Source organism: Dryobates pubescens, chromosome 41 (genome assembly GCF_014839835.1).
Source record: "Dryobates pubescens isolate bDryPub1 chromosome 41, bDryPub1.pri, whole genome shotgun sequence".
Classification (NCBI taxonomy): Eukaryota; Metazoa; Chordata; class Aves; order Piciformes; family Picidae; genus Dryobates; species Dryobates pubescens.
In genome coordinates this window covers 266,840-278,984 of record NC_071652.1, presented here as the reverse complement: position 1 = coordinate 278,984, position 12,145 = coordinate 266,840, and the positions used below count along the sequence as shown (strand labels likewise).

At 60.0% G+C, this 12,145-nt stretch overlaps 1 protein-coding gene across 1 annotated transcript; it reads right to left on the bottom strand.

Annotated features, from left to right (window-relative positions):
* Nucleotides 1-6,518: 6,518 nt before the first annotated feature.
* On the bottom strand, nt 6,519-6,962 carry LOC128899170 (feather keratin B-4-like). Its single transcript, XM_054177509.1, has one exon. The coding sequence runs from the start codon at nt 6,960-6,962 to the stop codon at nt 6,519-6,521; it is 444 nt and encodes a 147-aa protein (XP_054033484.1).
* Nucleotides 6,963-12,145: the final 5,183 nt, after the last annotated feature.

Here is a 12,145-nt window from a genome sequence, read left to right as displayed (position 1 = left end):
AAAGTTCATCCAGCCCAAGCCCCCTGCACTCAGCAGAGACCTCCTAAATTCATCCAGCCCAAGCCCCCTGCACTCAGCAGAGACCTCCTAAATTCATCCAGCCCAAGCCCCCTGCACTCAGCAAGGACATCCTCCATAGCCTGGGAGGGAAGGGAGCTCCAAAGCTGATCCAGTCCAAGCCCCCTGCATGCAGCTGGGGCATCCTCCATGGCCTGGGAGGGAAGGGACCTCCAGAGTTCATCCAGCCCAAGCCTCCACTGCAGCAGGTTGCTCACAGCCTTGTCCAGCCTCACCTTGGGGCCTCCACTACCTCCCTGGGAACCTGTTGCAGTGTTCCAGCACCCTCATGGTAAAGAACTTCCCCCTCAGGAAGGTTCCTCTTCCTTCTACACCATGGAGGATCTCATCTGGACACCCCTCAGCTGCCAGATCTGCTTCCCTGGAGCTGTGAGCAGGGGGATCAGCAGCCTGGAAGCCCCCAGGAGCTGTGCTCCATCCCTTTCCTCTGGCACCTCTGGAGGGCAAAAGAGAGTGGGGCCAGAAAGGGAGCAGGAAGGTAGCTGGCCAAGGAGACCCAAAGGCCTCCATGCAGCTTGGAAGCTCTGAAGCCCTCCACAACCCCCTGAACCTCAACCCATCACTTCAGCCCCAAATCTCTCCTGTCACAGAGACCTTCCCCTGGTGTGGCCAAGCTCAGGGCTTTGAAGCTTGGACAAAAAGGGGGGGAAGGAGGAAGTGAACTTTTTGGCCACGAGCAGCAGGAGAGCTGAGGCTGAACCCTGACCCTGCTGGGGGATGACAGAGCCCTGAAGGCTGCACCATGGCTCTGACACCACTCAGCTCAGCATTGCCCAACAGCAAACAAGATGCAGAGATTCCTCCACCCTTTTGACGTGGCCAAAGGCTGGGGAGTTTGTTTTGGCAGTGGGGAGGACGTGCCCAGGGCATGGCTCACGACCCTGAGCTGCTCTGAGGGCCTCTATAAAAGCCCTCAGAGCTCAGAGCTCTCCCAAACCCTCCTCTTCTTCTTGCCTTCATCCTGGTGGTGAACTGAGTAAGTCTGGCTTGAGCTGGGTCTGCTCTGCTTGGCAGCCTCTTGCAGGAGGAGGGGTGAGGGGCTGGGGGGAGGGCACTGCCTGCTGCATGGTTGGAGGTAGGGAAGGATTCTCTGCCTGCTTTCAGCTGGGCAGGGTTGGGGCTGCAGGAGATGTTGGCCTGTTGCAGAGGATGGATGCTCAATGCTCTCAGCAGTGCCTGGCAAGTGCAGATGGCAGAGAGTCCATCTCAGGAGCAGCTTTCAGGAGCTGTGACCAGGTGGATTCTCAGCTCTCCTGGGGAGGCTGTGCTGGCTTCCAGCAGATCTCTCACAGGCAGCTCCTCACTGCCAGGAGGATATGGAGGGGCTGGGACAGGTCCAGGGAAGGGCAATGAAGGTGGGGAAGGGTCTGGAGAACAAGAGCTGAGGGAGCTGGGAGGGTTGAGCCTGGAGAAGAGGAGGCTGAAGGGAGACCTTCTGGGTCTCAGCAGCTCCCTGAGAGGAGGCTGGAGCCAGGTTGGGCTCTCCTGCCAAAGAACAAGTGGCAGGAGAAGGGGAAATGGCCTCAGCTTGCATATGGGGAGGGTGAGATTGGCCATGAGGAACAATTTCTGCCCTGCAAGAGTGGTCAGGGCCTGGCCCAGGCTGCCCAGGGAGGTGGTGGAGTCCCCAGCCCTGGAGACCTGGCACTTGGGGCATGGTTTAGTGCCCATGGTGAGGTTGGCCTGGGTGACCAGAGAGAGCTTTGCCAACTTCAATGACTCTGTGCCCTAACCTTTGTGAGCTGAGCTCCACTCTGTCCTCAGCCCCAGAGGAAGAGCTTCCTGAGCACTGCTCTGCCCTAACCTTTGTGAGCTGAGCTCCACTCTGCCCTCAGCCCCAGAGGAAGAGCTTCCTGAGCACTGCTCTGCCCTAACCTTTGTGAGCTGAGCTCCACTCTGCCCTCAGCTCCAGAGGAAGAGCTTCCTGAGCACTGCTCTGCCCTAACCTTTGTGAGCTGAGCTCCACTCTGTCCTCAGCTCCAGAGGAAGAGCTTCCTGAGCACTGCTCTGCCCTAACCTTTGTGAGCTGAGCTCCACTCTGCCCTCAGCTCCAGAGGAAGAGCTTCCTGAGCACTGCTCTGCCCTAACCTTTGTGAGCTGAGCTCCACTCTGCCCTCAGCTCCAGAGGAAGAGCTTCCTGAGCACTGCTCTGCCCTAACCTTTGTGAGCTGAGCTCCACTCTGCCCTCAGCTCCAGAGGAAAAGCTTCCTGAGCACTGCTCTGCCCTAACCTTTGTGAGCTGAGCTCCACTCTGCCCTCAGCCCCAGACGAAGAGCTTCCTGAGCACTGCTCTGCCCTAACCTTTGCCAACTGAGCTCCACTTTGTCCTCAGCTCCAGAGGAAGAGCTTCCTGAGCACTGCTCTGCCCTAACCTTTGCCAACTGAGCTCCACTCTGTCCTCAGCTCCAGAGGAAAAGCTTCCTGAGCACTGCTCTGCCCTAACCTTTGTGAGCTGAGCTCCACTCTGTCCTCAGCCCCAGAGGAAGAGCTTCCTGAGCACTGCTCTGCCCTAACCTTTGCCAACTGAGCTCCACTCTGTCCTCAGCTCCAGAGGAAAAGCTTCCTGAACACTGCTCTGCCCTAACCTTTGTGAGCTGAGCTCCACTCTGTCCTCAGCTCCAGAGGAAGAGCTTCCTGAGCACTGCTCTGCCCTAACCTTTGTGAGCTGAGCTCCACTCTGTCCTCAGCTCCAGAGGAAGAGCTTCCTGAGCACTGCTCTGCCCTAACCTTTGTGAGCTGAGCTCCACTCTGTCCTCAGCCCCAGAGGAAGAGCTTCCTGAGCACTGCTCTGCCCTAACCTTTGTGAACTGAGCTCCACTCTGCCCTCAGCTCCAGAGGAAGAGCTTCCTGAGCACTGCTCTGCCCTAACCTTTGCCAACTGAGCTGCACTCTGCCCTCAGCTCCAGAGGAAGAGCTTCCTGAGCACTTCATGCTTTGAACCACTCAGGGCTGCTCCTGTGCTGGGTGGGAATGCAGGGAACTGCATTTTGTGCTTCTCCCCTTTGACTCCAAACTGCTTTCCCTGTGCCCTCTCAACGTGTTCCTCGGGCCAGGGAGGTTTCCCTCTTTGCAGACCACCCCCCCCCCCCCCCCCCTCCCCTCAACCAGGGCATCACCGCTGACCCTGCCCTCCCTCCTCTGTGTCTTGCAGGCTTGCTTCCAGCCACGAAGATGTCTTCCTACAGAGTGCCCTGCACCTACAGCAGCTGCTCCCCCTGCGAGCTGAGCTGCCCCCAGCCCTACGCAGAAGCCTGCAACCAGCCCTGCTTCGCCTCCTGCGGGGACTCCCGCGCCGTCGTCTACCCCCCGCCGGTCACCATCGTCTTCCCCGGCCCCATCCTCAGCTCCTGCCCCCAGGAGAGCATCGTGGGCACCACCTCCCCGATGGATCTGGGCAGCTCCTTCGGCTACGGCGGCTCCTGGGGCGCCCAGGGCTCCTTTGGGGCTGGTGGCTGTCTGGGCGGTCGCTTCTCCTACCCCTCCTCCTCCTCCTCCTCCTTCTCTTCCTCCTTCTCCTCCTCCTCCTACCGCAGGTCTCCGCTGGCAGCCGTGGGAGGTGTGGGCCCTGTGAAGCCCCCCAAGGAAGCTGAGGCCAGCAGGGATGGGAGCAAAGCCTCAGCTCGTAACTGAGCAGAGGGAGACAGCTTCCAGCAGGGCAGAGCAGTGGGGGACCCAGAGAAACCCCCCATAGAAACCCCCCCCCCCCGAGGGTGTCTTGGCCTTGCTGGGGTGGGGGGGTTGGTATCTCCTGGGGAGGTCTCAGCTCTGCCTTTGAGGGGTCCTAAGCTTTGAGATGCGATCCAGGTGGTTTACAGGAGACCAAACATCAGTGCAGCTCAGATCCTCTCCGTCCTGGCCTCTCCCCTGGGAGGTTTCCTGGCTTTGGAGGTTGGGTCCTGGGGAGCTGCCACACTTCGCCCAGCCTGGGGTTGACATCAAGCAAAGAAGACCCTGAAGGAGCCCCAGCCTCAGCCCTCAAGCCCTGCAGATGCAAGCAAGGCAGAAGCTCACCCTCCAGACTGCAGACAACCATGGGCACCCCCCAGCCAGCCCTGCAGATGCCTCCTGCACCCCCTGGGTTCTCACCTTCCGCTGCTATGAAGCCCTCATCCTGCTTCTATTAAAGCTCTGATTGCATCACAGCCTTTGCCTTCTGGTCTCCTTTCCTCCTCAGCCTGACCCTAGCAGGCAGTGCTGGTAAAGGGATGTCTCAGCTGCTGCCAGGCTCCTCTGGCTGTTAATCCAGACCTGGGGCCTGTAAACCTGGGACCAAGTCTCCTGGTGGCTTTTGTGTGCTGTCCACTTAGCACAGGGTCACCGAATGGGTTGGGTTGGGTTGGGTTGGAAGGGACCTCAAAGCTCATCCAGTTCCAACCTGACCTCCCCCTCACAGCTCCACAGCTTGGGGCTCACTCTGAGGGATTCTGACCCCCACTCACAGCTCCACAACTTGGGGCTCACTCAGAGGGGTCCTGACCCCCACTCACAGCTCCACAACTTGGGGCTCACTCAGAGGGGTCCTGACCCCCACTCACAGCTCCACAGCTTGGGACTCACTCAGAGGGGTCCTGACCCCCACTCACAGCTCCACAGCTTGGGGCTCAGAGGGGTCCTGATCTCCACCTCACAGCTCCACAGCTTGGGGCTCTGCCTTACCCCTGGCCTAGAGAAAGCTGCTGACAGCTTCAATCCCAGCAAGTTCAGTGTGGAGCTGGAGGGGATGGGTGAAGCAACTGAGACCTGGGCTCTTTGATGTGATGCTTGCCTGGGAAGTGTCCCTCTTGTGCCCACTGGGCTCCCACTGGGGCAAGCTGGGGCCCTCCAGAAGCTCAACCACTCTGCAGGAGCAGCTGGGAAGTCCTTCAGGCAGGGAAGTGGAGAGGCACAGAATGGGTTGGGGTTGGAAGGGACCTCAAAGCTCAGCCAGCTCCAACCCCCTGCCATGGGCAGGGACATCTCCCACCAGCCCAGGCTGCCCAAACCCTCATCCAACCTGGCCTTGAACAGTTGCCAGGTTGGAGCCTCCCTGGGCAGCCTGTCCCAGTGCCTCCCCACCCTGCTGGGGCAGAACTTCCTCCTCATGTCCCATCTCCATCCAGCTTCCTCCAGTCTGAAGCCATCAGCCCTGCTCCTGCCCCTCCATCCCTTTGTCCAAAGTCCCTTCCCAGCTGTCCTGCAGCCCCTCTCAAACCCTGGCAGGCTGCTCTGAGGTCTCCCTGGAGCCTTCTCCAGGTTGAACAGCCCCAACTCTCCCAACCTGTCCTCACAGCAGAGCTGCTCCAGCCCTGGGATGATTTTTGTGGCCTCCTCTGGACCTGCCTAAAATGTTTTGCAAGGCTTTGTGGTGCCAGGGAAGGATTGAACAACCTCTGGGGCTGCTGGGGCAGTTTTTATCTTCACCTCCCAGGAGCTTATGAGGGAAAGGAGCTGCTCAGAGCCTTTCACTGCTCAGAGCCTTTCACTCCACCATTTGCCAAGTGTTTGCTGCATGAAGCCTCCTGCTACAGGCAGCTGCCAGCACTGGGGAGAGGTTTCCATTCCTGTCCTGGGAAGGAACCAAAAGCTGAGGAACTGCTTGATGAGCTCTGAGGTCTTTTCCAACCTGGTTGGTTCTAGGAGTCTGCCTGGAGCTGGGCTCCAGCAGAGCAGAGGCAGTGGTGGCTATGTGCTGGGGCTGCCTGCACCAGGACCTTCCCTGGCTCTCAAGGGAAGCAGAAGAGCCCAAACTCTCATTCCCAAGTAACTGAGGGCTAGGATGGGCACAAAGCTGCCTTGCTGGTGGCCACCAGGAACTTACTGTGTGATCTGGAAGAGAAAGGAGGGAGCTGAGAGGGCTTCTCCTGGACAGAGAGGTCGGTTGAAGGGACACCAGGGCAGTGCTGTGCAGACTTTAATGGGGGTGAGGAGCAGAGCCAACAGTTGCAGTGACACAGGGGCCCAAGAAACACTCCCAGGAGCCTTCCCCTCAGCGTTTGTGCCTTTGAGTGATGGATTTGAAGGGAGAATTCCTGCTCCCCTTCTCCCAGCTGCAGCTTTACCTCCTGTTCCTGCCCCAGGCTGACTTGAAGCAGACCTGAGGCGAAGGAGGTTTCCAGCCCTGCAGTGCCGTGGGAGGCCACAGGAGGTACAAGCTCCTGGGACACATGGAACGTTTTGTTCAGCTGGAGGGTGTCTGGGATGCTTGCAGTGCTGGGGGCTCAGAGCTGAGGATCCTGCCTGCCCCCAGGAGCGGTGCAAGGAGCAGAGGATGGAAGCAAGCAGCAAAGGAAGCAGCGAGAGAAGCTGCCAAGAGCCTGGGGTGCAGCTCAAGGGCTGAGTGGTTGCACTGGCCTAGCAAAGAGCTCCAGGACAGAGCTGAAGTGATGGAAACAAAGAGTTTTGGGGGAGGGCAAGGGATTCAAACCCCATCCTGAGCCGCTGGGCTTTGCCCTCTCCTCCCCTCAGCAGGGGCCGCAGCTCCCTTGGCTGTAGCTGCTGAACCGGCGGTAGGGGTAGGGGCTGCAGCTGCCCCTGCCCAGGGATGAGCACCCGGAGCTGTAAAGCCTGCTGGAGCTGCCTGCACCCCCATAACCCCCTGAGCCCCCAAACAGGATGGAGCCCCTCAAGCCAACAGCGTTGCCATAGCCCCTGGCACCCAGGCAGCCCCCGGAGCCAAAGGGGCGCCCGGAGCCCGGCGGGGCGCAGCTGCCCACCACGCTCTCCTGGGGGCAGGAGCTGAGGACCGGCCCTGGGAAGGTCAGGACCACAGGAGGTGGATAAATGACGGCTCTGGAGGCGTTGCAGGAGGTCACACACAGCTCATTGCAGGCGTTGGCCCAGGGCTGGGGGCAGGGCAGCTCGCAGGAGCTGCCGCAGGGCAGGCAGAGGTCTCCGCAGTAGGACATGGCCCCGAGGGCAGGGAAGGCTGAAACACAGAGGGGGAAGATCACAGCATAGCATCAGTCAGGGTTGGGAAGGACCACAAGGAGCATCCAGTTCCAACCCCCCTGCCGTGGGCAGGGACACCCCACACTAGAGCAGGCTGCCCAGAGCCTCATCCAGCCTGGGCTTAAACACCTCCAGGGCTGGGGCCTCAACCACCTCCCTGAACAACCCATCCCAGGGCTTCACCACTCTCATGGGGAAGAACTTCCTCTCCACCTCCACCTTCATTCCATTCCCCCCAGTCCTAGCACTGCCTGAGATCCTGAGCAGTCCCTCCCCAGCCTTCCTGCAGCCCCCTGCAGAGCCTGGAAGGCCACAATGAGGTCACCTCAGAGCCTTCTCCTCTCCAGCCTGCACAGCCCCAGCTCCTTCAGTCTGTCCTCACAGCAGAGCAGCTCCAGCCCTCTGCTCATCCTCCTGGTCCCTCTCTGGATGCCTTCCAGCACCTCCAGATCCCTCTTGTCATAGGGGCTCCAGAGCTGGAGGCAGTGCTCCAGGTGGGGTCTCACAGAGCTGAGCAGAGGGGGAGAATCCCCTCCCTGGCCCTGCTGGCCACACTTCCCTTGCTGCAGCCCAGGCTCTGCTTGACTCTCTGGGCTGCAAGTGCACTCTGAGAGCTCCTGCTGAGCTTCTCCTCCCCCAGCACCCCCAAGGCTCTCTCCTCAGGGCTGCTTTCCAGCCAGTCCCTGCCCAGCCTGCATTTGTGCCTGGGATTGCCTTGAGCCAGCTGCAGGACCCTGCCCTTGGTCTTGTTGAACCTCCTGAGGTTGGCTTGTGCCCAGCTCTGCAGCCTGCCCAGCTCCCTCTGGCTGGATCCCTTCCCTCCAGCCTGCCCAGCTCCCTCTGGCTGGATCCCTTCCCTCCAGCCTGTCTGCTGCACCACACAGCAACCCTGCTGAGGCTGCACTCACTGCCACTGTCCCTGGCAACCACAAAGATGTTGAAGAAGCCTGGGCCCAGGACTGCTCCCTGAGGGACTCTGCTTGTCCCTGGCCTCCCCTGGGCCATGGACAGCCACCCTTTGGGTGCAGCCATCCAGCCAGTTCTGTAACCCTCTAGTGGTCCACCCATCAAACCCATGTGTCACCAGCCTGGAGAGCAGGATGTGGTGCACAGCACATCCTGAGCCCTGCCAAACGGTGCTCAGCTCCCTGGCAGCGAGGGCTGCCCCCCACCAGCCCCCTTCCTGCCCCAGGGTGAGCACAGCACACGAGTGGGAGAAGCTGGGAGGGCACTGAGTGCCCTGAGGCTCGTGGGGAAGCTGCTTTGGGTAAGAGGAGGAGAAAAGCCTTTGGTGTGAGGCTGCTGGAGGCATGGAGCAGGCTGCCCAGAGGGCTTGTGGAGTCTCCTTGTCTGGAGAGCTTCCAGCCCCACTTGGGCAAGCTGCTGGGGGATGCCCTGCTGGAGCAGGGAGGGGGTGAGATGATCTCCAGAGGCCCCTTCCCACCTGCACCATGCAGGGATTGTCTCAATGCCTGGAAAGGTTAACCTTCAAAGCTTCCACAGCTCTCTGGAAGTGGAAGAACATCAGAGCCAGAAGCACATCTGACTGAACAACCACCCTGATAAGACCAGCAGCCAGCAGCAAAGGGCTGCTGGAGGGAGGCTAGAAGCAGAGGAGAGGATTCAGACCCTCTGGTGCCCAATGGGAAGTGTCTGAGCCCAGGGTGGATCCCTAAATCCCCTTCTGCCTCCCCCAAATCCACAGCCACCCAGGCCTCCAAACTGCTACAGGAGAGACCTGCTAAGAGCAGAGAGCTGCAATCAGAGCAGCTAAAGCCTGGCCCCCAAACTGGGAGAGCCAAAAGAGGAGCCAGACTGGGGACTCACCTGATCCAGGGAGGGGAGGAAGCAGCAGCAGGCAAGCAACAGAAGCAAGCAAGCAGCCTGCAGCTGCCAGCTGCTTTTATAGCATCCCTGCAGCTGCCTGCAGGCCAAGGAGGTCATCTCCTGGGCTTGTAAAGCAGGTGGTGGTGCTTGGAGGGTTCCTGCAGCTGCTGTAATTACCTGTCCTGGGGTTAGCTGTTGGGTCAGCTGCGAGCCTCAGCCCCTGAGCCGAGCCTCTGGTGGCTGCTTGAGGCTGCACACAAGATCCCACACACAAGGATCCTTTTCTGGAGCCAAGTGGGCAGGATGCAAGCAGGGTTTGGAAGCTTTGGGTCGAGTTCCTTGGGCCATGGAGGGGGCAAGAAAGGCAGCTCCTTGAGCTGGAGGCTAAACGAGTCTGGGGGCTTGGTGTTTCCAGGGGGAACTGGAACTTCACACACAAGGAAAGAGGGAAGGGAGCAGTGGAGAAGGAGGGTCTGGATCATTTGTGCTCCCTCTGCTTCATCAGGAGAGCTTCATTTAGCTCCTCCAACTCCTTTTCCAGCACCACAAGCCCAGGGTGGCTGCAGGGTAAACCTCTTGGCTGCCTTCTCAGCTCAGAGAGCAGATTTGCACCACGCAGAGACCAGGAAGGTCATCAGCTCAAGGCTTGGATTTTAGTATTCCAGAGGGGGGGAAGTCTTCATGGAACCCCAGAATGGGTTGGATTGGAAGGGACCTCAAAGATCAGCCAGTTCCAACCCCCCTGGGACACCTCCCAGCAGCTCAGCTTGCTCAGGACACTCATGGAAGGGTTTGGGGTGGAGGGGACTCAAAGATCAGCCCCCCCTGGGACACCTCCCACCAGCCCCAGCTTGCTCAGGACACTCATGGAAGAGTTTGGGGTGGAGGGGACTCCAAGATCAGCCCCCCCTGGGACACCTCCCAGCAGCCCCAGCTTGCTCAGGGCTGCCTGGCCCTGAGCACCTGCAGGGAAGGGGCAGCCACAACCTCCTTGGGCAACCTTGTGCCAGAGTTTGCTTCTCTAGCAAAGAAAATTTGACCTCCAGAGCTCTGAAGGGGCTGCTGAGGAGGAGGAGGAGGAGATGATGATGATGATGAGGAGGAGGTGTTAAACAATCATTAAGAGGGCCTCCAGCTGCAGCAAGGTGTCATTAATGCCATTACAGCAGGGCTCTGTATCTCCAACAAGTTAATCACACAGGAGGTGCTTTGAAGTCCTTTATTTCTGGGGGTGGGGGGGTTGGGAGGTTGGAAATCAGAGCAGCCCAGATAAGCCTGGCCCAGAGCTTCCTCATAACCATCCCACAGGCAGGGCTTCCAGCCTGGCAGGTGTAAACAGGCCCCAGAGAGGGAAGGATCGGAGCCAGGCACGCTCCTGCCGCCCAGCCCACGCTCAGCCTCCTCCTGCCAAGCCAGGAGGCGAAGTGCCGGCTGCCAGAGCTCCGTCATCCACCCAGCAAGGGTCAGCAGTGCAGCTCGCAGCCAGCTGGGCCAAAGGCTGGGAGGGAAAGGCAGGAGAGTGCCTGTGGAGAGGGGAAGGTCCCTGCCAGCAGCTCCTCTCAGCGCCTGCTGTTTGCCAGCCCCAGCCCCGGCTCCGTGCTCAGCCTGCAGCCTCTGAGCGTGGGGCTGCTGCCTTCAGCCAGCCCCGAGGGAGCTGAGGATGGGGAGCTCCCACCTCAGGGCTGTGTGGACAGCACCAGCTGCAAGCTGTGCCCTGGGCTGGGGGCTGTGAGCGGCACCTGAGGAGGGAACCAAAGCACCCAGCGCAGCAGGCAGGGGGCTGGGCAAGGGCAGAGGCTCTGAAGGGCCTGGGGTGCACTGATCTCATCCTGCCCACCACAGCAAAGCCAAGCTGGGCTGGCTAAGGAGGTGACCACCACAGACTGCTGGGAGGGACTTGCAGGCATCATGAGGGCTAAGGAGGTGACCACCACAGGCTGCTGGGAGGGACTTCCAGGCATCATGAGGGTTAAGGAGGTGACCACCACAGGCTGCTGGGAGGGACTTGCAGGGATCATGAGGTCCAACCCCCCATCAGCTTTCAGGCTGCCAGGGAGAGGAAACCTCCCCAGGGCCAGGTCCTGGCGATGCTGCTGTGCCAGCTCTGGGGCATCTCACCGCAGCAGTGAGCAGGAGAGGAATCGCCCTGCGCAGCTCCTCGGCTGCCAGCTCCTCAGCCGCCTGCTCTGAGCGAGCCCCAGACGTTCCCAGGCTGTCGCTCCGGGGGATCTCCCTGGTGAGTCACCGAGCTCGGGAGGTGGCTTTGACACTCTGAGAGCAAAGCAGACGCCGGAGCCACCAGCAGGGGGAAGAGAGAAACACAAATCTGCTCCCCGCTGAGCAGTGCTGAGGGATTCCAGGGCACAGAGCTCCACCTTGACCTGTCCCAGTGAAGTGCAGCCACCAGCTCAGCAACCTCTGCCACCAGCACAAGACCTCTGCCACCAGCACAGGGACCTCTGCCACCAGCACAGGGACCTTTGCCACCAGCACAAGACCTTTGCCACCAGCACAGGGACCTTTGCCACCAGCACAAGACCTCTGCCACCAGCACAGGGACCTTTGCCACCAGCACAAGACCTTTGCCAACAGCATTAGAACCTTTGCCACCAGCACAGGGACCTTTGCCACCAGCACAGGGACCTTTGCCACCAGCACAGGGACCTTTGCCACCAGCACAAGAACCTCTGCCACCAGCACTAGAACCTCTGCCACCAGCACAAGAACCTCTGCCACCAGCACTAGAACCTCTGCCACCAGCACTAGAACCTCTGCCACCAGCATTAGAACCTCTGCCACCAGCACAAGAACCTTTGCCACCAGCACAAGAACCTTTGCCAACAGCATTAGAACCTCTGCCACCAGCCCAGGCACCTCTGCCACCAGCCCAGGACCTCTGCCACCAGCCTGGCTTCTCCATGTTCTCTGTTCTTTCTCCCTGCCCCACAGACAGGCTCTGATCTGGAGCTTGGGACATGTCAGACCTGGCTTTGGGTGGTGCTCAGCTCCAGAGCACAGAATCTTTTACTCCAAGAGTGGTCAGGCACTGGCCCAGGCTGCCCAGGAGGGTGGTGGAGTCCCCATCCCTGGAGGGAGTGGAGGTGGCATTTGGGGACCTGGTTTAGTGGCTAGGGAGGTGTTGGGTGGGAGGTTGGACTGGATGATCTCAGAGCTCTTTGCCAGCTCTGGGCAACCTGCTCTAGTGGGAGATGTCCCTGCCCATGGCAAGGGGGGTTGGAACTGGAGGAGCTTTGAGGTTCCCTTCCAACCCTGCCAGTTCTGTGGAGGTTGGAAAAGACTTCCAGGATCATCC

Bases quoted from the DNA above. Each gene is read 5' to 3' on its own strand.
- LOC128899170 (XM_054177509.1), bottom strand. From the start codon at position 6,962: ATGTCCTACTGCGGAGACCTCTGCCTGCCCTGCGGCAGCTCCTGCGAG.